At 51.9% G+C, this 26,338-nt stretch overlaps 3 protein-coding genes across 9 annotated transcripts in view; 1 reads left to right on the plus strand and 2 right to left on the minus strand.

The window, feature by feature from the left end:
- The window catches only part of OGFOD3 (2-oxoglutarate and iron dependent oxygenase domain containing 3), a 29,062-nt gene extending 28,686 nt beyond the window's left edge, over positions 1–376 (minus strand). For all 3 annotated transcript variants that reach the window (XM_084750278.1, XM_084750276.1, XM_084750277.1), the window contains exon 1: positions 242–376. In XM_084750278.1, coding sequence (XP_084606404.1) covers positions 242–315 — 74 coding nt within the window. In that variant the 5' untranslated portion in view covers positions 316–376. The remainder of the gene's footprint in view (positions 1–241) is intronic.
- HEXD (hexosaminidase D) lies at positions 298–17,701 on the plus strand. Of its 4 annotated transcripts, none has more exons than XM_084750249.1 (13): positions 298–430; positions 1,463–1,598; positions 6,477–6,586; positions 8,691–8,778; positions 9,729–9,893; positions 11,894–12,077; positions 13,008–13,079; positions 13,452–13,647; positions 14,634–14,716; positions 15,876–15,954; positions 16,029–16,130; positions 16,268–16,357; positions 17,267–17,701. In XM_084750249.1, the coding sequence occupies exons 2-13, from the start codon at positions 1,515–1,517 to the stop codon at positions 17,472–17,474; spliced, it is 1,461 nt and encodes a 486-aa protein (XP_084606375.1). In that variant the 5' UTR covers positions 298–430; positions 1,463–1,514; the 3' UTR covers positions 17,475–17,701. The 4 variants fall into 4 exon arrangements, with proteins under 4 accessions (XP_084606375.1, XP_084606377.1, XP_084606376.1 ...); XM_084750251.1 differs by lacking the exon at positions 17,267–17,701 and adding an exon at positions 17,152–17,258; XM_084750252.1 differs by lacking the exon at positions 298–430 and adding an exon at positions 3,911–4,144.
- Positions 17,642–24,591, minus strand: CYBC1 (cytochrome b-245 chaperone 1). 2 transcript variants are annotated; one of them, XM_084750298.1, is made up of 7 exons: positions 24,253–24,521; positions 23,660–23,802; positions 22,494–22,535; positions 22,010–22,083; positions 20,976–21,072; positions 19,793–19,937; positions 17,642–19,496 (listed from the first exon to the last, which is right to left on the minus strand). In XM_084750298.1, exons 2-7 carry the CDS (start codon positions 23,742–23,744, stop codon positions 19,376–19,378), a joined length of 564 nt encoding a protein of 187 aa, XP_084606424.1. In that variant the 5' UTR covers positions 23,745–23,802; positions 24,253–24,521; the 3' UTR covers positions 17,642–19,375. The 2 variants fall into 2 exon arrangements, with proteins under 2 accessions (XP_084606424.1, XP_084606425.1); XM_084750299.1 differs by lacking the exon at positions 22,010–22,083 and having other exon boundaries at positions 24,253–24,591.
- Positions 24,592–26,338: the final 1,747 nt, after the last annotated feature.

Genomic DNA, 26,338 nt, shown 5'->3' on the forward strand with positions numbered 1-26,338 from the left:
GGCTGCTTCCGCCCCACACCTCCAGCCAGGAGCCAAACCCACAAAGACACAAGCACACCAGTACGGCGGGTCAGACCCCGCCTTGTCAGAACCGTGCCCGCCCCTGGTCAGGCCACGCCCACTCTGCCGCAGCCGCCGCGGCTGTGACCACGCCCCCGGGGGTTGGCCACGCCCACAGGCCCCTAGTCAGGCCCCGCCCGCTGTTGCGCGCGGCCTCCCGGTTCCTGGCGGTCCTCGCTACCTGTTCGCGCGCCGGCGCTCGGCGGCGCTGCTTCCTTCGGGAACTCGGGGCGGTCCCCTCCGTTGAGGCGCCATCGGGCCAGGCGGAACACGAGAGCCGCCGAACTCGGGACAACACAGCCGCGACAGCGAACGCGAGGCCCGCGCGGCGTGGAGACGCGAGAGCGACACGCTCGGCCTTCGGCCAGACGTGAGCAATCGGAGGCCGAGCGGGGGCGGGGTGGCGGGGGGAGCAGGTGGGCGGGGCTTCCTCGGCCCGTGGCGCCGCTCCCCTCAGGACGCCTTGGGGGTTCGGCAGCCGTGGCGTGGGTGAGCCAAGGCCGCAGCCCTCTGTCTATCCTGTCGGGGACGCTGAGCTGCCTGACCGGTCTCTGGACAGATTCCCTGCCTGAGAGTGGCCGGCCCGGGTTGGGGGGGTTGAAGGCCAGGGGGAGTGGCTCCTAAGGCCAGGAGGGACTTTGAGTCCTTTGCACAGGATGAGCAGGTGAAATCACGGAACTGAATGCCCGGCTGAGTAACTCTGCTCTCCTAAATACCCTTTTTGTGATTTTACAGGAGGTAGGGAAACTGTTTTCTCTAAATTCCTGGCTGCTTCATTGTCATCCAGAAATGCAAACTGCAGTCAGCTCTGATATGTGTAGAGCTTGTTCCCTTTGCAAATTATTATTACTTGCGGTGGTGTGGGTGGATCCCAGGGCTTCCGGCACAGTGAGCAAGGGCTGTATCATGGAGCTAGCCACACTTCCCATCTCTCCAAATTACCAGTGCCCTAATTGTTTTTTCAGTACTAGGAATTGAACCTAAGGCCTTATGCACGACAGACACGTGTTGTGCCACTAAGCGATACCCCAGGCTTCCTTTTACTTACTAGTACAGAGGCATGGTCTCCTTAATTTTCCAAGGCTAGCCTTGAACTTCCTTTATAACCCCAGGCAAGCTTTAAACTTTACTTGTCCTTCCTTATGTGGGATGGATGGGGACGGTGTTACAGGTGTGTGCCACTGCCACGCTTGCAGAGTTTTTTGTTGTTGTTGCTGTAAGTCATAATCCTCTCATAAATTAGTGCTTTCCTATTTTGGGGCAGTTCAAAAATACTGTATTTAAATGTGGGAATAAACCTTTTGGCTTATTTTCATATTAGTAAAATGGTTTCCCTCTAGTAAGAAAGGGGAGAGAGGGGGCTGCCTCTGCTCCTAGTTGTAACTTGAGTTCTTTCCACCAGGAAGAAGTCACAGACAGAGAGCCTGCTCCAGGAGTTTACAGGAAATACCAACATGTCGTGTGACTCGCCGTTCAAGATGAGATTCGTTCATTTGGACCTTAAAGGAGCACCACCAAAGGTCTCATATCTCTCTGAGGTAAGGGCTCCCTTCAGCTCCAGAGAATCACTTCTTACAGTGAGGGTGTGCACTGGTGGCATCACCTTGAGGCCCTAAGGACCAGGCAAGGTAGTGACAGAGCACAGGTTTTTCATTTTCTTCCAGTTCCCCTCAAAAGCAGACAGAACAACCAGGGTGGCACAAAGAACAGAGAAACCATGCCCTCTCTGCTGAGGCTGAGTTGTACCCACCAAAAAGATAAGTTCAAGTCTTAACACTTAGTGCCGGTGCATGTAACCCTAACTCAGAGGTCCCTGGAGAATCGCCCAGCTAAGATGAGGTCATACTGGATTTCTGTGTGCCTGAGTAAGAAGTGGGCTGTGTTGGGGGGGGTTGTGTTGGGGGGAGCACACCTTACACTCACCTGTGTGTGTGTGTGTGTGGTGTGTGTGTGTGGTATATGTGTGTGTGTGTGTGTGGTATATGTGTGTGTGTGTGTGTGGTATATGTGTGTGTGTGTGGTATGTGTGTGTGTGGTTGTGTGTGTGTGTGTGTGTGGTATATGTGTGTATGTGTGTGTGTGGTATATGTGTGTGTGTGTGGTATGTGTGGTGTGTGTGTGTGTGTGGTGTGTGTGTGGTATGTGTGGTGTGTGTGTGTGTGGTGTGTGTGTGGTGTGTGTGGTATGTGTGTGTGTGGTGTAGTGTGTGTGGTGTGTGTGTGTGTGTGGTGTGTGTGTGTGTGTAGTGTGTGTGGTATGTGTGTGTGTGTGTGGTATATGTGTGTGTGTGTGTGGTGTGTGTTTGTGTGGTATATGTGTGTGTGTGTGTGTGTGTGTGGTATATGTGTGTGTGTGGTATGTGTGTGTGTGTGGTATATGTGTGTGTGGAGATGACAGGTTGGCAACAGGTCACTTGTTGTGTCGCTCACCATGCTTCCTTGTTCTGAGCCGGGAGCTCTCAGTGAACCTGGAACTCACCATTTCAGTGAGACAGGATGGCAGCAAACCCACAACCTGCTGTCTCTGCCTGCCAGAGCCTGAGTGACAGGCACCAGTCAGTGAACGAGAAGGATGTTTGTAACGACCAGCAGCTAGAAAAGGCAGGCAGGCAGGCCTCTCCCAGGGAGCCTTCGGAGAAAGCATGCCCTGCCAGCTCCCGAGTGTGGGGCTCCTGGCCTCCAGAACCGTGAGAGGAAATCCCTGCTCTTTGAAGCTGTTTCGTTTGTCATTTCTCAGAACAGTCCTAGAATACCAATGCACTCTTCAACACGGACGTGGTGACCCTCATCTGTAATCCCAGGACTTGGGAAGTAGAGGCAGGAGGTTCAGGAGACCAACGCCAGCATTGACTCCCATAGCAAACTCAAGACCATTCTGGACTACATAAGACATTGTCTCAAGACAGAGGACGTGTGGGGAGCTGGTAAAAGTGCGGGCCACCGAGCCTGTGTGCCTGAGTCTCATTTCTAGGACTTGTGTAATAGAAGGAGAGAACCAATTCCTGCAGACTGTCCTCTGACCTTCACACTCACACACACAGACGCACACACACACAGACTCACACACACAGACACACACACACACTCACACACACAGACGCACACACACACTCACACACACAGACGCACACACACACACTCACACACACAGACACACACACAGACTCACACACACAGACACACATACAGACTCACGCACACACAGAATCACAGACTCACACACACACACTCACACACACATAGACTCACATACAGACACACACACACACACAGACGCACACACACAGACTTACACACAGACACACACACAGACTTACATACAGACACACACACACACAGACTTACATACAGACACACACACACACACACCACTAAATAAGTCAATGTGCTAAAAAGGAGTAAAATTTAGGTGTTCGGTATCTCCATAGATTCTAACCCTGGAATAAGCAGAGCCGAACCCAGACACCATAAAGGCCGTGTTGGGTGAGCAGCCCTAGCCGAAGATAATAAAGCAAAAAGAAAGGGAATTCTAACAACACTGTGACAAAGGACCTAAGAAATACCGCCAAATAGATGTTACCCACATCAAGAAGAAACTGGGAGGAGTTTTTAACTGGCTTGAATTTGAAGATTGGTGTAAAAACTGAGTCAAGAAGATAAAAGGGGCAGTGGAGGACAGTAAGGCTCGAACCAGAGACCTAGTGTAAAGACAAAACACTGGGGAGGGTAAGAGAATGTTCAGGTGGCAAAGGAGGCAGAGACCCGCGGTGGCCTCAGGAGTGACCGTGGCTGGAGGGACTGATGCCCACGGCAACAGTAGCCTGGTCAGAGGCCCATCTCCATCCCTACAGGTACCTGATCCTAAACACGAGCGGGAACAGCAGGACATAAACTTGAGCTGTACAGCGAGTGCCTGCCCAACATGTATGAAGCCCTGCGTTCCACCTGCAGCACCTCAGTACCTCATATGTAGGGACTGGAGTTAAACTCCTCTGAACATAGAAGGACACTGCAGAAAAGGAGGGTAGTATTCATGGCGTAACAACAACGAGGTGTGGCAGACTGTGCAGTACCGGGGTCCTCAGGTGAGATTCAGGATTTCTAGGAAAGAGCTGTAAGAATCAGAAACAAGACTTGGAAATGGGATAATTAGACAAAAGGATATGAAATTGCTCCCTGCCAAACTCCAGAGTAAACCGAGGAGGACAGTTCAGAGGTGAGGTGAGTAGCATAGAGAGCTCGGTATTGGAAGTAAGTGGCTAAAAAGCATGCACTCGTCCTGTAAGCAGCCTGAGACGACTTGTGAAAATAGTCATTTGGCCTAGAAAACTCAACAAAACCATAAATCAAGAGTGTCATGTCAGCCGGGCGTGGTGGCGCACACCTTTAATCCCAGCGCTCGGGAGGCAGAGGCAGGCAGATCGCTGTGAGTTTGAGGCCAGCCTGGTCTACACAGTCCAGGACAGCCAAGGCTACACAGAGAAACCTTGTCTCAAAAAACAAACAAACAAAATAAAACAAAACCAAAAAAAAAAAAAAACCCGCTTATTCAGAAGTCAACCAAAGGAACGGTTCAGAGGTTTCGAGTACTTACTGCTCTTGTCAAGAACCAGTACTCAGTTCCGAGCACCATATTAGGTGGCTCACAATTGCCTGTAACTCCAGGTCCAGAGGATCCAATGCTCCTTAGCCTTTGTGGGGACCTCTGATCTACATAGCAAGTTCAAGGTCAGCCTAGGCTATGTAAGACCCTGGCTAAAAAAAAAAAAAAATGACATCAGCGATGAGCTTAAGGACTATCTGGTCACTGAACATGCCCAAGTGAGCAAAGCACTGAGATGCACTTACAAAGCCCGTGTAGGATTAAGCCATATGATCACCCCCTGCCATATCGTAGATGGTCCTCACTGAAAGGACCACACCATCCCTAAGTCAGCAGGGGCACCTGTGAAGGAGAAGATGCCCCAAGAAACAAAAGCAAGCATTATAGGAACAAATTCTACATAAGATAAATACAAATACTTCTTAAAAACTAGTTTATGACTTAGACCAGATCCTAGCACTTGGGAGGCAGAGGCAGAAAGACAGGAATTCAAGGTCATCCTTCCACTAACAGTGACCTTGAGGCCAGGTTTTACTATGTGACCACCCCTTTGTGACACACACCCCTTTTGCCAAAAAAAGGGGAGGAGGAAATAGGGAAGGAAAAAGGAGAGATATCACTTAGTAACCATCATGACTACTAGCTGCAGTAACTCAGGGCAGCACAGCCTTGGGAAGAGTCACCCTGGGATATCAGAGGCTGGTACAGGAGGAGGCAAGTATGGGTGACATAGTTCTAGGCCAGCCTGGAGTGCAGTGTGATACCCTGACTCAAAAACCAATGCTTTAGGAATCTGCCCCCCAGTGAGACGATGGGTCAGTGGATACAGGTACTAAATACCAGCCGGTGTGAGTCTGATCCTAGATCCTACACAGAGAAGAGAATCACTTCCCAAATTCTCTGACCTTTACATAGGCAGCATTCCCCCTACACACACACACACACACACACACACACACACACTCTCTCTCTCTCTCTCTCTCTCTCTCTCTCTCTCTCTCTCTCTCTCTCAATGTTTGTAAAAATGTTATCTGTCCCAGGGGCCAGGGGATGGCTTACACCTGTAACCTCAGCATGTGTGGGGTAGACTTCTGGCCTACTCATATATGACCACACATTAACACATACAAACAAACAAACAAAAAACTTACTTAAAAATGTATAAATCTGGCCCAAGCCACTGCTTTTTGAAGCAGGAAAATGTGAGAATGAGCAGTATTATGGGCTGTTATTGATTGGCTTGGTGGGGTTAGGAGCATGGTTATTGTCTTTTAAATTTGTAGCAAACCATTTGAAATATAAATTGAAGTATTTACAAGTGAAATGATGCTTTGGATTTGCTTTACAGTATTCCAGATGAAAAGAGAAGTTAGTGTGCTCGCTTGGGCAGCACATACACAAAAATTGGAACAATCCAGAGAAGACTAGCATGGCCCCTCTGCAAGGATGACACGCAAATTCATGAAGCGTTCCATATTTTAAAAGAAAAGTTAGCTGGGTGTGGTGGTGGCGGCAGCGGCGCACGCCTTAATCCCAGCACTCGGGAGGCAGAGGCAGGTGGATCGCTGTGAGTTCGAGGCCAGCCTGGTCTACAGAGTGAGTCCAGGATGGCCAAGGCTACACAGAGAAACCCTGTCTCGGAAAACCAAAAAAAAAAAAAATAATAATAATAATAATAATAAAGGTCTACCAGAGAGAACTATGGTTATCAGTTCAGATTCCTCTCCAAACCCAGGAAGGAGAAAGTGCACACTCTGTCTAAGCCGTTTGACGTTCGGATCCCACCGTTCCCAACACCCTCTTTGTCCCTGCAGGTTTTCCCCTTGTTCCATGCACTTGGTGCAAATGGCCTCCTCATTGAGTATGAAGACACGTTTCCCTATGAGGGCCACCTGAGGCTGCTGAGGGCCAAGCATGCATACAGGTATCAGAGCTGGCAGAGGACACCGCGTGGCAGGCAGGGGCCTCCAACAGGGAGGGCTGGGGGATTGCAGCCTCACATTTTATACTCCCCCTGTCTTTTTCCCTTTTCTCAGTGTCTTTGTTTATATGGGTTGGTGACAAAATTAAAACACATAGCCACATGTGGTGACTCACACCTATAACCCAAGCACTGGGGAGGCAGAGTGGTTGTTGATAGTTGAAGGCCATTTTAGACTGTGAATTGAAATCCTGTCTCAGATACAAACTGCTGGAGGTGGTGGCGCACACTTGAATCCCAGTATTCAGGCAGAGGCAGGCGGATCTCTGTGAATTGGAGGCCAGCCTGGTCTACAGAGTCCAGGACAGCCAAGGCTACACAGAGAAACCCTACCTCAAAACAAAACAAAATCCTGGCTGTAGTGGTTCATGCCTTTAATCCCAGATAGATCTCCGAGTTTGAGGCCAATCTAGTACACAGAGCCAGTTCCAGGACAGCCAGGGCTACACAGAGAAACCCTGTCTCAAAATACAAACAAACAAAAAGCAAACCTAAAACACATTATGAAAAAAGCAATGGGCTGGAGAGATGGCTTAGGTGTTAAAAGCACTGAATGCTTTTCCCGAGGACCCAGGTTCAATTCTCAGCTTCTACATGGTGCCTCACAACTGCCTGTAACTCCAGTTCCAGGGGATCCAATACTGTCTTCCGACCTCTCATAAACATGGAGTGATGTCTTTTGTAGACATGCTTTCTATGTTACTTTATTTGGGTTCTTTTATCTACCACCTTCTCCCCCCCCCATTCTCTTCCAACACCAGGCAGGAGAGACAGGTTAGTGGGAGAGGGGCCATTGAGATCTTCCAGACGACTTCCTGCTAATTAGGGGCGTCAGGTTCCTGGGGCACGTCCAGTCTACGTCTTGTTGGGATATCTGTAACTTCTTCCTGTCTGTGTTCTCAGGAGGAACAGCTGCACCTCCTCTCCTGGGGCTCTGGTCTTTTTATACCCTCTCTAGAGTCCCCAGAACTAAACTGTCAGAGCACACATGAGGCAAATAGTCTGCCGCTGTGCACAATCTGAAGCAGCCCCATATCCCACACCTGGGATTAAAATAAAAACATGTTAATATGATGTAACTGAGTTTTGAGGGTTTTGGGGGGTTTTTGGTTTTTGGTTTTTCGAGGCAGGGTTTCTCTGTGTAACCTTGGCTGTCCTAGACTCACTTTGTAGACCAAGCTAGCCTCAAACTCAGAGATCTGCCTGCCTCCACCTCTCCGAGTGTGGGGATTACAGGTGTGTGTTTAGGAACACTTACTGCTTTTACAGAGGATCTAGGTTTTTCCCCCCCGGTACTCATGTGGTGGCTCACAACCACCCGCAGCTCTAGGTCTGAGGGAACCAATACCCTCTTCTACGCTCCTTAGGCTCCTGCACTCAGTACACACACATATGCAGAAAAACATGTACTTAAAAGGTAATCGGGAAACTTTTTTTTGTTGTTTTTGGTTTTTCTTTTTTTTTTCTTTTCTTTTCTTTTTTTTTTTTTTTTTTTGGTTTTTCAAGACTGGGTTTCTCTGTGTAGCCTTAGCTGTCCTAGACTCACTTTGTAGTCCAGGCTGGCCTTGAACTCCACAGCGATCCACCAGCCTCTGCCTCCCAAGTGCTAGGATTAAAGGCGTGCGCCACCACCGCCCAGCTGTTTTTGGTCTTTCTAGACAGGGTTTCCCTGCATAGCCTTGATTGTCCTGGACTCTCTTTGTAGACCAGGCTGTCCCAAACTCAGAGACCTACCTGAGTGCTGGGATGGGATTAAAGGCGTGCCCCACCACCACCCAGCTGCTGTGCTGTTTTCTAAACAGTGAATATCTGCTTGTCTTTTAAAGTCTCAAAGGGGGAGGGGGGGTGGTGACGGGACCCTTTCTTAGGTAAGGGCTATACAGAAGCAGCTGAGGAATAAGTTAGCCCTTGGGCCAGTCTGCCAACCCCTGTTGTACAGGTGACTCTGGCCAGTTCATACAAGATGCAGAGGGGTAAGAAAGGGCTGGGCTGGGCTGGCAAACATGCCAAGCAGCTGACCCAAGCCTCTGCTGCTCTTACACCCAAGCCCCTCTGAAGTGACAGAGATCCTGCGCCTGGCCAGACTCAGCGAGCTGGAAGTTGTTCCCTTGGTGCAGACATTTGGACACATGGAGGTGAGTGGGAGGGAGCCTCAGAGATTGCGCTTGGGCTCCAGTGAGGAGCAAGGGCCTGACAGGCACAGCTCATGGCTGCCTGAACCCCTCTTCTCAGAAGCACCAGCCTGTAAGCAGCCAGAGAACACAAGTCTTGGTCAGGGCAGCTTCACTAGGAAGGGACGGAGGGATGGAAGCCTTCTGTTTTCAGCTTGTATCTTTTTACCGGGACTGAAATTGTTCTCCTATGTAAGACACACAACTGAGAAGCAAACACGGTGTTGCTTTAACAGCCTGTCCGTTGCAGCTGCATTCCCTCCTCCAGAGCTGTTCAGAGCACCCGTGTTCCTTCAGAGAACCCACGTTTGATTCCACAAGGCAGCTTAGAGCCGTCAGCTCCAAGGGATCTAATGCCCTCCTTCTGGCCTCCATGGGCTCTAGATGCATGTGGTGCACAGACCCCTAACCCTGACCCTAACAAAACAAAACACCCATGCAAGTAAGGAGATGAAGCTGGAGATCTAGCTTAGTGGAAGATAATTTACTTAGCATGTGCAAGGCCCCAAGTTAAAGTCCCAACACCACAGAAATTGGGGGGCGGGGGGGGGGGAACAGGGAGAGAGAGCAAGGAGGGGAGGGAGAAGGGGAAGGGAGCTGCTGAGGAACTGGCTGGGGGGAGGGTTCAGAGCCCAGCTCAGGCAGAGTCTGGAAGAGCTAGGAGTAACTCTGCAGGCCACCCACTTGCCTCTCAGGCACACCATCAGATTAAGCAGCAAAAGCATAGACTCTGGCCAACATGGTGGCACACGCCTTTAATCCCAGCACTCAGGAGGCACAGATAGGTGGATCTCTGAGTTCGAGGCCAGCCTGGTCTACAAAGAAAGTCCTATCTCAACAAGCAGAGCATGGACTCTTGCCAAGGACATGCCAAGGGGCCCAGCTTCCTTCCCTCTCTGCCCTTCTGTCCATAGTTTGTGCTAAAGCATGCAGCATTTTCCCATCTCCGTGAAGTGGCGCTCTTCCCCAACACCCTCAACCCTCACGAGGCTGAGTCCCTGGCGCTGGTACAAGCCATGATCGACCAAATCCTCCAGCTCCACAGGGATGTCCGGTGGCTCCACATCGGCTGCGATGAGGTGAGTGTGTGCAGCCTCTGTGCTTCAGAGCCACCCTGTGCGAGGCATCGCTTCTCCCTTTTCTCCTTTCTTTTTTCTATGTATGATTTATTTTATGTGTCTGGGTGCTTTGCCTGCATGTGTGCCTGTGTACCATGTCTGTATGTACCTGGTGTGCCCACAGGGGCCAGAAGAGGCCTGGAGTGGCGGATGGCTGTGCGTTGCTCTGTGAGTGCTGACAATCAAACCTTCATCCTCTGGAAGAGCTTCCAGTGCTCTTAACACTGAGCAATCTCCCCAGCTCCCTTTGTCTTTTTGATTTGTTTTGGTTTAATTTAATTAAAAGATTTTGATAGCCAGGCATGGTGGCGCATGCCTTTAATCCTAGCACTCAGGAGGCAGAGGCAGGCAGATCACTGTGAGTTCGAGGCCAGCCTGGTCTACAAAGGGAGTCCAGGACAGCGAAGATAACATAGAGAAACCCTATCTGAAAAAACAAAAATTTAAAAAAAAAAATTTTTTTTTTGAGATAGTTTCATTACATCCCTAGGCTGGTTTGAACTCTTGACCCTTCTGCCTCACCCTGCCAAACACGGGGATTATAGGCATGTGCCATGATGCAGGCCTGACGGATTCTTTTAAATGGAGAAACAGTCTGAATCCTAAAGAGTAAAGGTAAGGATTGCCAAGGAGACAGGCCTACTGGGGGAGCCATTCTAGATGACATCTCTGGAGAAGAGCGTCGCCTGGCACGGGGCAGTCTTGCCAAGGCCATGGAAGGTGCCCTGTGTACCAGATGGCACTGCCTTCCAGGGGACAGGCTTCTTTACCTCCTCCTCTTGCAGGAACAGCCAACCCCAGCCATGAGCAAGTTCACACCCTTCCAGACTCTGTGGCCAAAGGAGAGCAGTTTGGGATGTTGAGAAGAAGGTGTTGTATGTTTGGATCTTGACGCACTAGTTGGGACAAGTGCTGCTCTGGGACATCTGTGGTGTGTCCTCCTGCGCACCCAGTGGGTAGCCTCTACCCTTCCGCTTCTCCGGCTTGATTCCAGGGCAGGGCTGGGCAGGCTCTGAGACAAAGGCCTCTGCCTGGCTTTGTAGGCATTCAACCCTGAGGTTTCCATTTTTAAAAGGAAATGGTGGCTGATGCCTATAATCCTAGCACTTAGAGCATTGCGGAGAGAATTGCCACAAATCTGAGAGCAGCCTGGGTTACTTAGTGAGTTCTAGGTCAGCTTGGGCCATGGTGTCTCAAAATTAGGAAATCTGAACAGTGTAATTATACACTCCTGTAACCCAGCAGCCTTTACAGCATAGGGAATTACAGGCCAGCCTAGGCTACATGAAATCCTGTCTCCAAAAAGAAAGGGGGGTGGGGGCGTTGGAGTGATGGCTCAGCAGTTACCAATATTGGCTGCTCTTCCGGAGGATCTAGATTTAATTCCCAGCACCCACATGGCTGCTTTATAACTGTCTATAACTTCAGTTCCAGAAGATCTGACACCTTCACAGACATATGCAGGTAAAACATCAATGCATATAAAAATTTAAAAATAAAAAAGGAAGAGTAATAATAATACAACCTATTACAATCTGGCTCAGATGGAATTACACCTCCTGTTGCCTTCTTCACTCCCATTGTGAGTGCAGGACAAGGCTCATCAGCATGATCATGTGTCAGCAGGTGACATGGCACAGTGGGTCACATACCCACCCACTCTGCAGCGAGTCAAAGGGGCTGTCCTGCTTCTTAGTGATCCGAGCCAGCCCTGGGCGAATCCAGTCCAGAAAGGCAGAGTCTCCTGTGGAAAGTGGGGAATGCAGTCCAGAAAGGCAGAGTCTCCTGTGGAAAGCAGGGAATCCAGTCTAGAAAGGCAGAGTCTCCTGTGGAGAGCAGGGAAGATGAGCTGCTTTCTCGGGCTCCTCTGTATGTGTAGCCCCCCAGGATTTAGGGCAGGTGGGTGCCCTACAGATGGAAGGATGGCAACAGATGCAATCCCACCCTGTTTCTTCTCCTAGGTCTACTACTTAGGTGAGGGGGAGACCTCGAAACAGTGGCTACAGCAGGAACAGAACAGCCACGCGAAACTGTGTCTGTCCCACATGCATGCAGTAGCCAGCCACGTGCTGGCCCAGCACCCTGGCACAACACCCTTGGTGTGGGATGACATGCTGCGGGACATCCCCCAGGAACAGCTAAAAGGTTGGCAGGGCCTGTGTGGATGGGGGCTGACATGTGGCTGCTGGCAGGCCCACAGGAGCTGTGGGACAGCTTAGCCCAAGCGATCTGTGTAGCCAGGGCCAAGGGTTTACACTGGCCCAACGCTTGGAGATGAGAGCTGAGGGGACCTTTCCCAGCCTGGAGACCGCACTTACACACTTCACTTAGCGCCACTGAGCCCTGCGGTTCACTGCAGAGCTCCAGGGCCAGCTGTGCCTGTACTCTGAGGCTAAGTATAGGTTTTATGTTGATGAGTGAGAGTCAATTAGAGACCTGCTCCAGTGCCCTGAGACCGCAAGGCCAGCAGCTAGGAGAAGAGCTTAGTCTCTCACAAAAGCAAACAGCTACAAACATTTGTAGTTCTGGTGTTTGTGGCCAAAAACCTAGCACAGCTGCAAGCTGTACGTAGAACCCAGTAGACCCAAAAGATAGTTTATGTTCCCACTTTAACGTTAAAAGAATGTGGCTGGCGTGGTGGTGCACAACTTTAGTCCCAGCGCTTGGGAGGCAGAGGCAGGTGGATCCCTGTGAGTTTGAGGCCAGCCTGGTCTACACAGAGGAACCCTGTGCCAGATGAGATGAGCACAGTGGCACATGACTGTACTGTCAGTACTTAAGAGGCTGAGGCAAGAGGATTGAAGTCCAAAGCCAGCCTGGGCAGCAAAGTGAACCCCTGTATCTAAATATGTCTAAGAAGCAGGGGTGTGAGCCGGGCGTGGTGGCGCACTCCTTTAATACCAGCACCCGGGAGGCAGAGGCAGGTAGAACCCTGTGAGTTCGAGACCAGCCTGGTTTACAAGTGAGTCCAAGACAGCCAAGGCTACACAGAGAGACCCTGTCTTGAAAGAAAGAAGAAGAAGGGGTGTGGTGTGCGTGGTCCTTCCCGCGCTCACGGCCTTGCTCTGTTGACAGCATCTGGGGTGCCACAGCTGGTGCAGCCTGTGCTCTGGGACTACGGAGCTGACCTGGATGTCCACAGCAAAAGTCAGTATGGGTGCTCACGATGCAGTCCTCACGGTGCATGCGCCTGTGTGACTATTTCCCAGTCCTTCCTAACATTATAACCTGAATTACTCAGCCTGGGAAAACAGGCACCTCATTAGCTTGGCTGTCTAGCATGGAACAGAAAGTCTATGCTAAGCCTCCTGTCCTGGCATGGGATCCCCTGCTGCCTCCAGATCCTCCCAGGTCCTTTCCAGCTCCTCCTGAAGAGTTTACCCTAGTGAGTGATAAACCCCAGGCATTGGGACCGGTTGGTCTCCTCAGCGAGCACAGGCATGGCTCTCGGCTGCCCTGGTTAGCCCGTGCGTCCAGGGCCTCTCTGAGAGCTGCTCATCTGTTTGCTTTCTTGCCTAGTCTCCCTCATGGGAAAGTACCAGGAGTGTGGCTTCCAGAGGTTGTGGGCTGCCAGTGCCTTCAAGGGGGCCACAGGGGCTAGTCAGGCCCTGACCCCTGTGGAGCATCACGTCAGAAACCAGGAGCAGTGGCTGCAGGTGGCAGGCAGTGGGCCAGTGGATGCCCTGCAAGGAATCATCCTGACTGGCTGGCAGAGGTGAGTGCTCAGAGGCTTGAGGTCAGGCATGGCAGCAGCTGCTGTCTGTCAACTGTTGGCCTTGCCTTCCCAAGTCACGCCCTTCATGCCTCTCTGGTTGCCTCAGTAACTGTACTGAGGAGGGCGGCCTCTAGTCTCTGATCTGCATGGCCGTGAGTGACTCTGTCTCATGTGTTGCAAGGCATGCAGATCAGTCAGGGTGTCACACCCTTAGGGAAATAGAATGAAGCCCGTCTTTGGTTCTAGCCACCAGGAAGAGCTGGAAAGATGTCCCTCTGGGGTCTTCATAGGGTTCTCAGCCAAGTGAGGCTGTCAAGGTGGCTATAGGAGTTGCTCATGGCTTCAGTGCCTGCCCACTGTTGGCTTCAGAGATGAGTCTAGACGGCTCCTGCAGCCTTCTCAAGCATTTGTCATTCTGGTAGAGTGGATTGCCGTGTGAGTCAAGCCCTTTCTACGCATTGGAAAGTGGCTAGGGACTCACAGAGGTAAAGGAAAACTGATGGGAGTGATGTGACCCTGGCCCCTGGCCCTTCTGTCAGCCTCCGTCTGCCACACTTGAGGAGCTGAAGGAATGGAGGCCAGGCCAGGTGGAGGCTCTCTGCCCAGCACTGAATGGATCAGATGCCCACTCTAGCCTGGGGCCGCGGGTGGAAAGCATGAGCTGGCTAGACAGGATTGGGCCACAGGATAGAAAGGCTTCCAGAATGCAGGCCAGAACTGGGAAATGGCTGGTAAGGCTCTACAGGAGCTCCACCTCAGGCACACTGAGTGGACCCAAGTGCTCAGAGCCCATTTCCCCATACAGGCTTCTGCCTGCTGGGGCGTCCTCACAAGCCTAATATGGAGTCCCCATGACAAGGAACCCACTTTGCAAACCCTGAGCCAGGATACGCCAGGCTGCCACAGTGGCTCCCATAAATGTAAGAAAGGGCTCCCCAAGTCGAGGCAGCTGAGAGCTGTGGGGCTGACACTGTTTCTGGACACAGGTACGACCACTTCTCTGTGCTGTGTGAGCTGCTCCCTGTGGGAATCCCTTCCCTGGCTGCCTGTCTACAGTCACTTGTACATGGTATGTCCCAGCCAACAGTCCTTGCCCTCCTACTCACTCTCAGCAGCTTCCCCCAGTGACTTCTCTGTTCTCTCTGGGCTGAGGAAGGCTTGTGTTGGCTTGACAACCACTGGTCCAGGACTGCCTGTATATACCCAGCCCCTCAGCCTGAGCCTCGAGTAGATTAGGAAGTTCGAGGGGATGTGCCCACAGATCCAGAAAACCTATTTAAGAAACAGGCTTTAGATGTAGGTGTAGAAGGATCTCTTTGCTGTGTAAGTGTCTGAGAGATGTGAGGCAAACTCTGCAGAACTGGGTGCCCCATACACCAGATGACGTGAGGAAACAGCTGCCCACAGAAGGCAAGCATGGGCACTGCTCAGCAGGTATAGGCCCTGGGGCCATAGTGAGATGACCATGCCCAGCTAGACTATAAAACAGCTCTCAGTGGATGCCCAGATATACACATTTGGCAGCTATGGGTTAGAGGAAGGATGTACAAGTTGTCTTATTTTAGCTTTTTTACTGGCAGTTGTTCCTTGTAAACTGTCTAGAATGTGCAGAAAAACAAGGAAACAATGCGCACAAACAGCCTCACCCACACCGAAGAGGCACTGATGTCAGTAGTATTGGCTTTAGCTCTTCCTGGTTTTTTTGGTTTTTTTTGTTTGTTTTTTGTTTTTGTTGTTTTTTTTCCTCTTTGGTTTTTCAAGGCAGAGTTTCTCTATGTAGCCCTGGCTGTCCTAGACTCATTTGTATACCAGGCTGGCCTCGAGCTCAAAGTGGTCTACCTGCCTCTGCCTCCCAAGTGCTGGCATTAAGGGCGTGCTCTTCCTGTTTTTAAGGATTGACCCAGGCCCCCCAGTGCAGAGCTAGGAACCCTCTGTCAGTGGCATCATGCTACAGCCTTTTGTGCTGACTTGTAGGTGTGTCTGCTCTGGTCTCCATCAGTCTCCAGGCGCTCTAGGCTGCTCCGCCCTCGATTGAGCCTGGACAGCATATGGCCTGTGTAGTGAGGCCAAGGGTTCACCCAGCGATCTTTAACAAAGACCCTTCACATGCCTAGTGAAAAGTAGCTGGCGGGGCTGAAGGGGCTCCCCAAGCTGTTGTGCCTTTTGCCCACAGCTCCCAGAGGGAGGCTGGGAGGCCTCCTGACCCCTTCTGCCTGGGGATGTTTCAGGAGGCTTTGCTGAGGACGTTAAGATGAGAGTGGAGCGCCTCCTTGGGGTTTCAAGCCTGGAAATAACAGATGCTGTGAGGTAATCCCACCCTCCCTGACACTCCCCCACCCCTCCCTCTGGTGACCACTGTTCTCAGTGTGACTCTCTGGCAGTGAGGGAGCCGGCTCCTTCCCTGGCAGTGACATCCATGCCCTCGTCACAGAAATTAGCCTCCACCTGCGCAGCTCTGTGGACACGCTTCTAGAGAGGAACCGGTAAGCTCCCGGCATTGTTCCTGGCAAAGGCTTTCTAGAAAGACTTGTAATAACCCCTGCCAGATTCTCAAGTTTCCCCAGCAGTTATCTCCGAGCCACTCCTGGCTACTGACAGCCACTGTCTGGACTTGCTGCAGGTATGTCACTGGCTGGTTCAGCCCCTACCATCGCAGGCGGAAGCTTATCCACCCAGTTATGATCCAGCACATCCAGCCCGAGGCACTCAGGTAGCTGCCACTGTCATCCTCATGTCCTCCCAGGGTTCCACCCCGGGACACCCGGTCCCTTATGAACACAACAGTAGCAACGCATATGGTCATTGGGGTTAAAGCAAGACAGGCTTTCCAGTAACACTGCCCTAATGTTCTAGTGGACAGGCCACTGCTCAGTAACACTGCCCTAATGTTATCATGGGTGAGTGGACAGGCCACTGCTCAGTAACACTGCCCTAATGTTATCATGGGTGAGTGGACAGGCCACTGCTCAGTAACACTGCCCTAATGTTATAGTGGACAGGCCACTGCTCAGTAAAACTGCCCTAATGTTATCGTGGGTGAGAGGACAGGCCACTGCTCAGTAATACTGCCCTAATGTTAGCAAAAATCCCTGGCCTGAGATAGCAGCAACCACATGGCCAGTGTGCCCTAAGGCTCATCTTTGGAATCAGACAACCAAGGGTCCCTGCTGTCCTGTCATTCCCTGGTGCATCCTGGCAGAGTGCCCTTGTGGCCGGAGCCCCAGGCAGCCTGCACTGAATGCAAGGTGCTGCCAACAGCATGACCAGTTCATGGCTGTGAGAAAAACTGCCAGGCAGTGGTATCGTTTTGATTGTTAAAATATGACCAGTCGGCAGGCAGTGGTGGCACACGGCTTTAATTCCAGCACTTAGGAGGCAAGAGGCAGGTGGATTGCTGTGAGTTGGAGGCCAGCCTGGTCTATAGCCAAGGCTACATAGACAAACTCTGTCTCAAAAAAACCAGAAAAAAAAAAGTGACCAGTCACCCACTTATTTTTATCTCAGTGTTAAACTGGGGCATGGAACATCCTGGCTCAAGGGGCTGAGAATGTGAGTGTAGCTATGTAAACTGGAGTCTTAGCAGGAGCCCCCATCAAGTCAAACCATGGCTGCTGTTCAGCCTTCTGAACAGGTGGAGCAGCCTTGTGCAGCGGTTGGAGGCCGCCCTGCAGCTGGCCTTCCACCCGGACACCATCGAGGAGTGGCTGGAGGAGAACGTGCTCCCAAGCATGCAGCGGCTGCAGAGTCTTCTGCAGGACTTGGGTGAGGTGGCTGCCCCACCGCCACCGGCCACCAGCCCAGGCTGGGACACAGGTCAGAACCCCTGAGGGGCTGGAGCCCTGTATAACCTGGACAGCATCAGCATTTCTGCCCCCAGTGGCCCAGCCCTGTGGGGCCTGTGCTCTTCCCGCTGCGCCCTGGACACCTGTGTGGATAGGCTCCCAAACTGTATAAACAGTAGCCTTGGGCAGAGCAGACACCAGAAAAAGGCACATTTGCAGTCTGCATGTAGAGCTTTATGAATTCTGAAATAAAAAGACCAGTAGAAGCAGAAGTCCCACAACAGAAACTTGAATGAGCTGTTTACCAGCACCCTAGCTTACAGAGTGTCTTGTTCCTTCACCCAGGAGTGAGTCCCAGCGCTGGGCAGCATAGGAAGGGGATGTGATAGTATGCAAGAGACAGACTTCTCCCTTGTCTAAAGAACCTTACGAGTCTGTTGGTAACAAGCCAAGACGAACAAACTATGCGTCACACTTTCATTGCGGGGGTGGGGGGGGGTGGGGGGGGGTGGGGGGAGCGGCGGGGGGATGTCTTTAACTTGGCCATTTTTAAAGCTCACTTTGGCAGTTGGGAGGTGGTGGTGCACACCCGTAATCCCAGCACTCAGGAGGCACAGGCAGGTGGATCTATGTGAGTTCGGGGCTAGCCTGGTCTACAGAGTGAGCTCCAGGACAGCCACAGTTACACAGAGAAAACCCTGTCTCAGAAAACAAAACAAGCTCTTGGCATGTTCAAGGAAGCACGTTCCCTAAGTAAGGACTGGTGACAGTCACTTCAGAGAAGATGTACTCAAGGTTCTGGCCTAACCACCCAGTGTGGGTACGATGGCCTCAAGGCGGCCTTGACTTCTTTGTCTATATAACTCTTCAGTTTCCCAGTTCTACCTGGCCAGGCATAGGTATGCAGCCGTGGCGGGGCTGTGTATAGACCAGAGGTCCACACCACTGAGGCCTGGAAGCCGAGCTGGGAACTTAGTGAACACTGTACTTTTGAGGGACTTGAGTCCACTCAGAAGAAAACTAGAACAGAGAAGGGCCATCAGTGGCTCGTACCAGGCAGTGGCCTAGGCTGGCCCTGAGCTTTCTTCCTGCCTCACTTCTGAAAACTGGGGTGTCTAGGGGTGTGTGCCACACACCTGTCTTCTTCAGGTTTTTTCAAGGCTTGAGAGGCAGGAGCTCCCAGGTCCTGAGGCTGCAGGTGTAAAGAGGCGTCTTTTCTTCCACAAGCAGCTTCTTCCCAGGCTGAGGTGGGGAGCCTTCTATCCCTGACAGCTGTGCTACACTGCTGGGGTCTCAGACAAGCAGGGCAGTCGGCAGCACCCAGGCACCCAGAGCTGCCTGCAAGGAAGCCCCTGACCACTGTCGATGTCCAGCTTGAGGGATGGCCAGGGAGAGACGTCAGGATTTACAGCAACACATGTGCCCTCCTCACATGCATGTGTGTGTCTCACTGTCACCATGGAGTGTAGCCTGGAGTGAGTGGCCTGCAGTGGCAAGGCCTCTTGAAGGCAGGCACTAGGTCTGTGCTGAAAGAAGCCTGGCATCTTACGCTTCGGATTGCCCGTGGGTGAGCTTACTCGGACCAGGCTAGGCTGCCCGAGGCAGGGCTGCGTTCTGACTCTGGGGAAGGCACTAATTTCTGAGACCCTGCCTCCCCCTGGCTGTCCTGATAGATGCAGCCTTTCTGCATTGTGGAGGAGGTCCAGCCGTGGTTCTGCCCTCCCCTGGCTGTCCTGATAGATGCAGTCTTTCTGTGTTGTGGAGGGGGTCCAGCCCGTGGTTCTGCAAAGCGTAGAAGCGTAAGTAAAAAAGGCAGGTGGTCCACACTAGAATGGCCCAGGGAGTCACAGGCAGGTGTCCAGAATCTGCTTGTAGCCTGATAATTGGCAAGTCAGTTGGAGACGTGTCAGGAGTGGGTGACATCTGCCAGCAGCCATTCTGCGCCGTCAGCTCTGGCCACCAGGACCATCAGGCTCACTGTCGCTGCTTTGTGACCGTTCAGAGGGGCTCTCCAGGCGGTGCAGCTCCAGGAAGCTAGTGATGAGTCTGGCGATGGCTTCCACATCACTAGGTCATCAAGAGAGCAGGTCACCTCAGCAAACGGTGCAGCTCCACAGCACACCACAAGAGACCCACACTGTCTCACCCTCACAGAACACCTACAGCAACCCCAGGGTCTCCCAGATGGGCCTCAGTCCTCCTCTCAACAGGCCCCAGCTCTCTTCTGATGGTTCCCCTACAGACGGCCACGGCAAAGCTGCTCCTGAGCACACGCATCCTTCCCACAGCCCCAGATCCTGCCTGTGAATGTTCAGCTTCTCCCCTGTTGCCCTGAGAGACACTAAGGAGTTTCCCGGCCTTACCTGCGTCGGCCCATGACCGCACTCTGAGTAAGGGGATGAGAGAATCCTGTTGCAAACCGGAGTACCACAGTGTAGCCCTTCCCGAAGTAACGGACCTTCTCCTCCTCCACGTTCACGTCCTGGATGTCCTTCAACAGCACCACCACTGGGGACAGGGGTTTACAGATGAGCCGTGGCCCCTATGTCGCACCCTAAGCTGGAGGCCAGCCTGCTCAACAGCAGGAGTGGCATTAGTGGCACACGCACTTGCTGTTCCACATTCTGGACTGTGGATCCAGAATACCTTCTGGATAAGGAAGCACTCAAGAGGCCCACCACACCTGCAGTTTCCCGCAGAAGAAGCTGGCAGTCGTAACTAAGCCCACGCTGCCATCACATGTCCTTTTTGCCTCATTTTTACCTAAGGCTGGAAAACCTGTCTAGGTCAAGTGGGACAGCCCTGCCATTTCTTTGCACAGGAAAATCAGTGCCTAAGTAATACACGGCTGATGCTGCTTTCTGAAGAACCACTGGAAAACCTATCTCTTCTCACGGCCACAGTGACACAGGGTAGGCCCTGTGGCATAGTACCTGTGGGGACCGGCTCCCAGATGCCCACAAGCCAGCTCTTGATTTCACCTATTCCACATTAAGCTGTCCATTGCTGGCACTCCAGCAAGTTAGAGGCCTGAACCCTTGGGGCTTAACTCCTCATGTTAAAAAGCCTACGGAAGGGCCTGCGAACGCATAGTTATTTGCACGTTTGTAATGCAGTGTAACAGGTGCACTGGACACGTGGGGGAAGAGACCTGTGAGAATCTGCTACTTCACAGCTTGGCTAGTTACCAAGCCTAGAAGTTCAAGGATTGGAGGTCTCCCAACCATCTTCACTGCAGGGCTAGCATGACTGACAGGAATCAGGTTCAGGACCTGGGCCTGAGAGACGCCAAGTGGTTCCTGAAGACCAGAATGGCTCTGTTCTAGTCTGCCCGGCACAGTGGCCCACTCCTACCACCCTCACCCAACCTAAGCGAGCTGCTGAGGAGCCTCCATCCTGCCTGGCAGGCTGAGTCCTGAAGTATGCAAGATGAGGCCTCTGCTTGGATCCAACACTGCAAGCCAGGATAGGCCTGGGGACCCTCATTCCCTGAGCCGGAGAACTTGGACCCAAGCCTTCACCCAACTGCAGCTCCCCACATCTTACCTTGGTCGTGGCCCGCTCTGAGAAGAGTCAGCAGCTTCTTGTAGAGGCTGAATGTTTTCAAGATGACCTTCCCAGTGCTCTTGTTGAAAATGGCCTCCTGCAAACCAATGCACACTAACCACACAGCTCCAGGGAGAGGCCCATCCCCATCTACACGGCACAACTCAGGATGCCCAGTGCAAACTCAAAGCCTCAGGACTCTTCCCAGAGGCAACACCTGTGTCTGACCTCTTGAGCTCCTGTGAGTAAGGAGCACATGGGAGAATGCAGACAGAGTGGGTGCCAGGCTGGGCAACCCAGCTCTGTGGTAGAGCACTTGCCCAGCAGGTGTGATTCCCTAGGTTCAGCCCTCAGTACTGGGTATAAAAGAACAAAAGGATCGGATGTAAGTGCAGCCCTTAAGCAAAAATGAGAAGCCTGGGCCAGGCAGCATCAAGGATTCTAAGGCCAAGACCGAGGAAAGGGCTTCCCCAGAAGCAACACCTGGCTCCAGGCTCAGGTTCTGTTCCTGACCCCTGTCAGCCATTTTAGGCCTGCAGTGAGACCTGGATGATCAGAAGGAGCCCCAACCCTTCAACTTCAAGGCCTGGGAGCTGGTCCAGCTGTGAGGCAGCAGAATGCTCTCTCAGGTTCCTGTCCTGTGCAACCAACCCAGCAAAGGACAACACAGACTCGCTGCAACAACCCCAGAGAAAAGGCACTGCTGTGAGCTAAGGCTGAGGCAAGCCTGCCGAACACAACGCAACACAACACAGCATGCCACACAGAGCCTTGGTGAGACACAACATGCCACGCAGAGCCTTGGTGAAAACAGAACATGCCACACAGAGCCATGGGGAGACACAACATGCCACGCAGAGCCTTGGTGAGACACAACATGCCACGCAGAGCCAGTGAGACAGTTGTGAGTCATTTCTAGATGAGCCCAGGGATGTTACAAGACAGGACCGAGGAAGGGCTGAGTCAGGTGACCCAGTGCCTCGGGACTGGGGCAGGTGCTTCCAGAAGGGAAAGGTGCTACTGTGCCATCTTACCTCCCAGTCCTCCAAGTTCTGTACAGCCACAAACAAGCAGCCTGTCACATAGAAGAGCTTCCAGCCCAGACTATCTGTAAACAGATATAGTGTGTCAGCCCATTAGCTACAGAGTGATGTGTCCACAGGAGGCCCTTCCTAGCCCAGCCTTTCCTTTGGCTCAGGTTAAAGGTACTTCTGTCCCTGCCTGGGTCAGTGGTGACACATGCATCCCAAACTCTGCCTAAGGCGACCTAGGAGATGGGTAGACCATACAGCCTTGTCACGGAGGGTGAGACATATGACTCCTCCCTGTAGCAAGGTGGCAGGCAAGAGGACTTTATAACGCAGGAAGAGACTTAAGATGCAAGACACGGGCTGGGCTCATCTCCTACACGAGGCAAGGCAGAGGCTACCCCAAAGGCCACACGCACCAAGACTGCTTACAGGTCACTGGATTTTGTTCATCTCCAAGTGCAAGGAGTTGAGGGGTAGCATACTTTACCTCCACTGTAGTAGGCAGCAGCCAAGCCAGTGGACAGTATCCCTGTAGAGAGAGGAGTGTACCGTGTTAGCCAGCTAAGGGAGCCAGCAAGCAGGCCTGGCTCATGGGGCAACAGGCAGAGGCTACCTGTTACACAGTTGGTGCAACAGCCAAGAAGTTTATTTTAAAATGGAAGGCAGCTGGGCATGGTGGTGCACACCTTTAATCCCAGCACTCGGGAGGCAGAGGCAGGTGGGTCGCTGTGAGTTTGAGGCCAGCCTGGTCTACAAAGTGAGTCGAAGACAGGGCTACACAGAGAAACCCTGTCTCGAAAAACAACAACAACAACAAAGGACAAGGGGACTGGGAAGATAGCCTATTGGTTAAGCGTATATATTACTTTTTTAGAGGACCCAGTTCAGGCTGTAACTTCAGCTCCATGAGATCTAATGCTCTTTTGGGCTCCACAGGCCAAAAGACACACATAAATGCATATTTTATTTATTCATTTCAGTTTTTTGAGACAAGGTTTCCCTGTTACGCAGAGTGCTGGCTGTCCTGGACACTTTGTAGATCAGGCTGGATCCGCCTGCCTCCTTGAGTGCTGGGATTAAAGATGTGTGCCACCATGCCCGGCTCTAGATACACATAATTTAAGAATAAAAGTAAATTAAATAAAAAGCAGGATACGCTATCCATGGCATTCGCCATTTTCATTTGAAATGTACAGATGGCCCTGATGTAGGCATTGTCTGCACATGGTGAGGGATGAGAATGACAACAAAACACAGCTCAACACGCAGGTCATGTGTAGACCGTGAGGGCAGACTAAGTCACAGCTAGTGCTTCCCCTCAACCCTGTACAGCCCAGCCAACAGGTGCAGCTGGCCCGGACATGCAACAGCCTTCTGATGGGCAGCGGTCTATCAAGAGGAAGCGTGTGAACCCATGGTCACCTGCCACATGGAAGGACAACTACAGTGATTCAAGAAAGGCAGATAGGCTGGGTGTTTATCTCAGTGTTGAGAAAGGTTGCCTAGCATGCAAGGCTGCATGTCTTCTGAAAGAAAAGGCACACCGAGGGTTAATGAAACATGCTTTGTCAAGGCCTTGAATTGAGAATCTGGCTAATAGAACGCAACGAAGCTGTTTACATCACTTTTTAGATTTGTATTGGGAAGCCTTACCAACCAGTAGGGACCAAGACCGGATGCCTGGAGCCCTCTTCAGATGGAGGCGGGTGCTGGTGCGTGTCTCCACCTGCATGTACATCCCTGGACCCTGGGCTCCACTGCACAGCTGACCGGGCTTGGGAAAACACAGCTGAAACCTGAAATCACAGGCGGCCAAGGGGAAGATCCACAGCTGACCCCCAGCCCCTTTCTCCTGAGACCACCCCCGCTCGCAATTATACACATGGGCACCAGGGCTATAGCCCACAGGCTCAGTGTTGGTCTCACTTCCGAACCCTCCTCTTGAAGTTGTTACATTATCTCCCCCACAACTCCCCGGTTTCCGGCACCTTGCCGGAAACTTCCAGAAACCCCTTTCCACCAAGAAAGGGAACTGAAAGTGCCAACGTGCATGAGTCTACAGTCATAGCTGTGAGACCCTGACTGCTACTGACACCGACTACCTAACAATGCCCCGAATGCATTAATTAACGGAACTCTGGAGACTTAACACCCAAAGCCCCCGGTTCCGAGTGGCTCCTTGGATAACCTACACCATCAAGAATCCCAGCTAGGCACACAACTCGCCTCCCTCTGGCCTCAATTACCACAGAGCTCCTCAAGAGGCCAGTTCCGCTCGCTCCTCCGAGGTGCACGCGCGGGTTTGCTCAATCTACGCGCACAGAGCACGAACATGAGACCGGGAAGCACAGCGGGTCGGAACCTGAAAAGCCGCGGGGCGCGCACCTACATGGGCACGGAGAGACGCGCAGAATTAGCGGGACGGAACAAGGGAACAGCCTCTCGAACTTCCGGACTTGTGTCGGGCGGACTTCCGGGATAAGAGCTGGGTAGGGACTTCCCAGGGGTGGAGACTGGTTACGTAGTCTGGGTTGTACCTCTGCTTCCTCCCGGGGGTGGGCGGTCCACGGGACACCTGAATTTAACCTCCTGGCTTGCCAAGGATGACATCATTCAGGGAGGCGTTCTACCTGTGCAGTGTGTGGGCGTGGTTTAGGAGCCTGAGGTGTGGATCTGATTTGTTTGGTTTTAGGGAGTGGGTGGGAATTGTCGTTTTGGTTTTTATAGATTTATTTATTATTTATACAGTATTCTGTCCGCATGTACGCCTGCTCGCCAGAAGAGGGCACCAATCTCATTACAGATGGTTGTGAGCCACCATGTGCTGGGAATTGAACTCAGGTGCTCTGGAAAAGCACTCAGTGCTCTTAATCTCTGAGCCAACACTCTAGCCCTTGTTTTGTTGGGTTTTTGTTTTCCGAGACAGGGTTTCTCAGTGTAGCCTTGGCTGTCCCGGACTCACTTTGTAGACCAGGCTGGCCTCGAGCTCACATCGAACCACCTGGCCTGCCCGAATGCTGGGATTAAAGGCATATGCCACCATGCCCGGTGAATTTTTGTTTTTGTTTTTGTGTTTTTGGTTTTTCGAGACAGGGTCTCTCTGTGTTAGCCTTGGCTATCCTGGAGTCACTCTGTAGACCAGGCTGGCCTTGAACTCAGTGATCCATCTGCCTCCGCCTCCCAAGTGCTGGGATTAAAGGCATGCGCCACCATGCCTGGTGAGTTTTTTTGTTTGAGTTTTTGTTTTGTTTTTTGTTTTTTGTTTTTTTGAGACAAGGTTTCTCTGTGTAGCCCTGGATGTCTTGGAACTCAGATCCGCCTGCCTCTGCCTCCTGCTTGCTGGAATTAAAGGCGTGTGCCACGACCTCCCAGATGGATCTGAATTTTAAGGAAACAATGAGAGGTTATACTCAGGAGCCTCCTAAGGTGCCTGAAGTCAGTCTAACAAACATGCACAGTAAATGAAAATGAGGGCGTGCCTGCTCCTAGGCTCCAAGTGTGGTTTAGGAAGTTTTTATTGTAGAGGGGTGGGAAAGCACAGCCAGAGGCCCGTGGCAGCGCTCAGCTGAACAAGGCCAGCAGAATAGACAACGCCAGAGAGGAGAAAGGGAGGGGCAGAGTGAGGAAGGACGAGGAAAGAGAGACAGAAGACCAATAGGGCAGAGAGAACCAAGAGGCTAGGATAGCATGTAGCCAAAATGGCTGGGCTTTATAAGCAAAAGTAAACTGGGGGAAGCCTGGTGTGGTGACACATGCCTGTAATCCCAGCACTCAAGAAGGCAGAGGCAGGCAGATCTCTTGCGTTTCCGAATAGCCAAGACTACATAGAGAAACCCTAATTTACTTAACCACACTAACCTAGCTTTTGTCTTCTGTAGTTCAGCTTCTGGCAATCTTGTATGTCAGCCCAGAATATGTCTTTTGTCCTTAAAATCTCACCCTGAAAGAGGCTTGGGGCTACACTGGGACCCAGAACACTCCGGGTAGTCACTGGCTGCCTAGTACTTTCTATTGGCTTACACCATGTGCAAGCAGCCTTCTCTGTTGGACACCACACAGCATCAGGACAGGCAGGACCACCTGGACAGTATCACAAACAGCCAAACAAAAAACAGAGAGGCTGAGGCAGGACAGGGAGTTTCAGCTCACCTTGGTCTACAAAATGAGACTCTGTCTCAAAGGCAGATTTTATTTTTATTTTAGTTCATTTTTAAACGATTTTAAAGACTTGTCTGTGTAAATGTTTTGCATGTATGTATGTATGTATGTATGTATGCATGCATGCCAGGCCGAATGCTTCCCTAGTACCTGGGGACATCAGAAGAGGGCGTT

The sequence above is a fragment of the Acomys minous genome, assembly GCF_964271855.1.
Source record: "Acomys minous genome assembly, chromosome: 12".
Classification (NCBI taxonomy): domain Eukaryota; kingdom Metazoa; phylum Chordata; class Mammalia; order Rodentia; family Muridae; genus Acomys; species Acomys minous.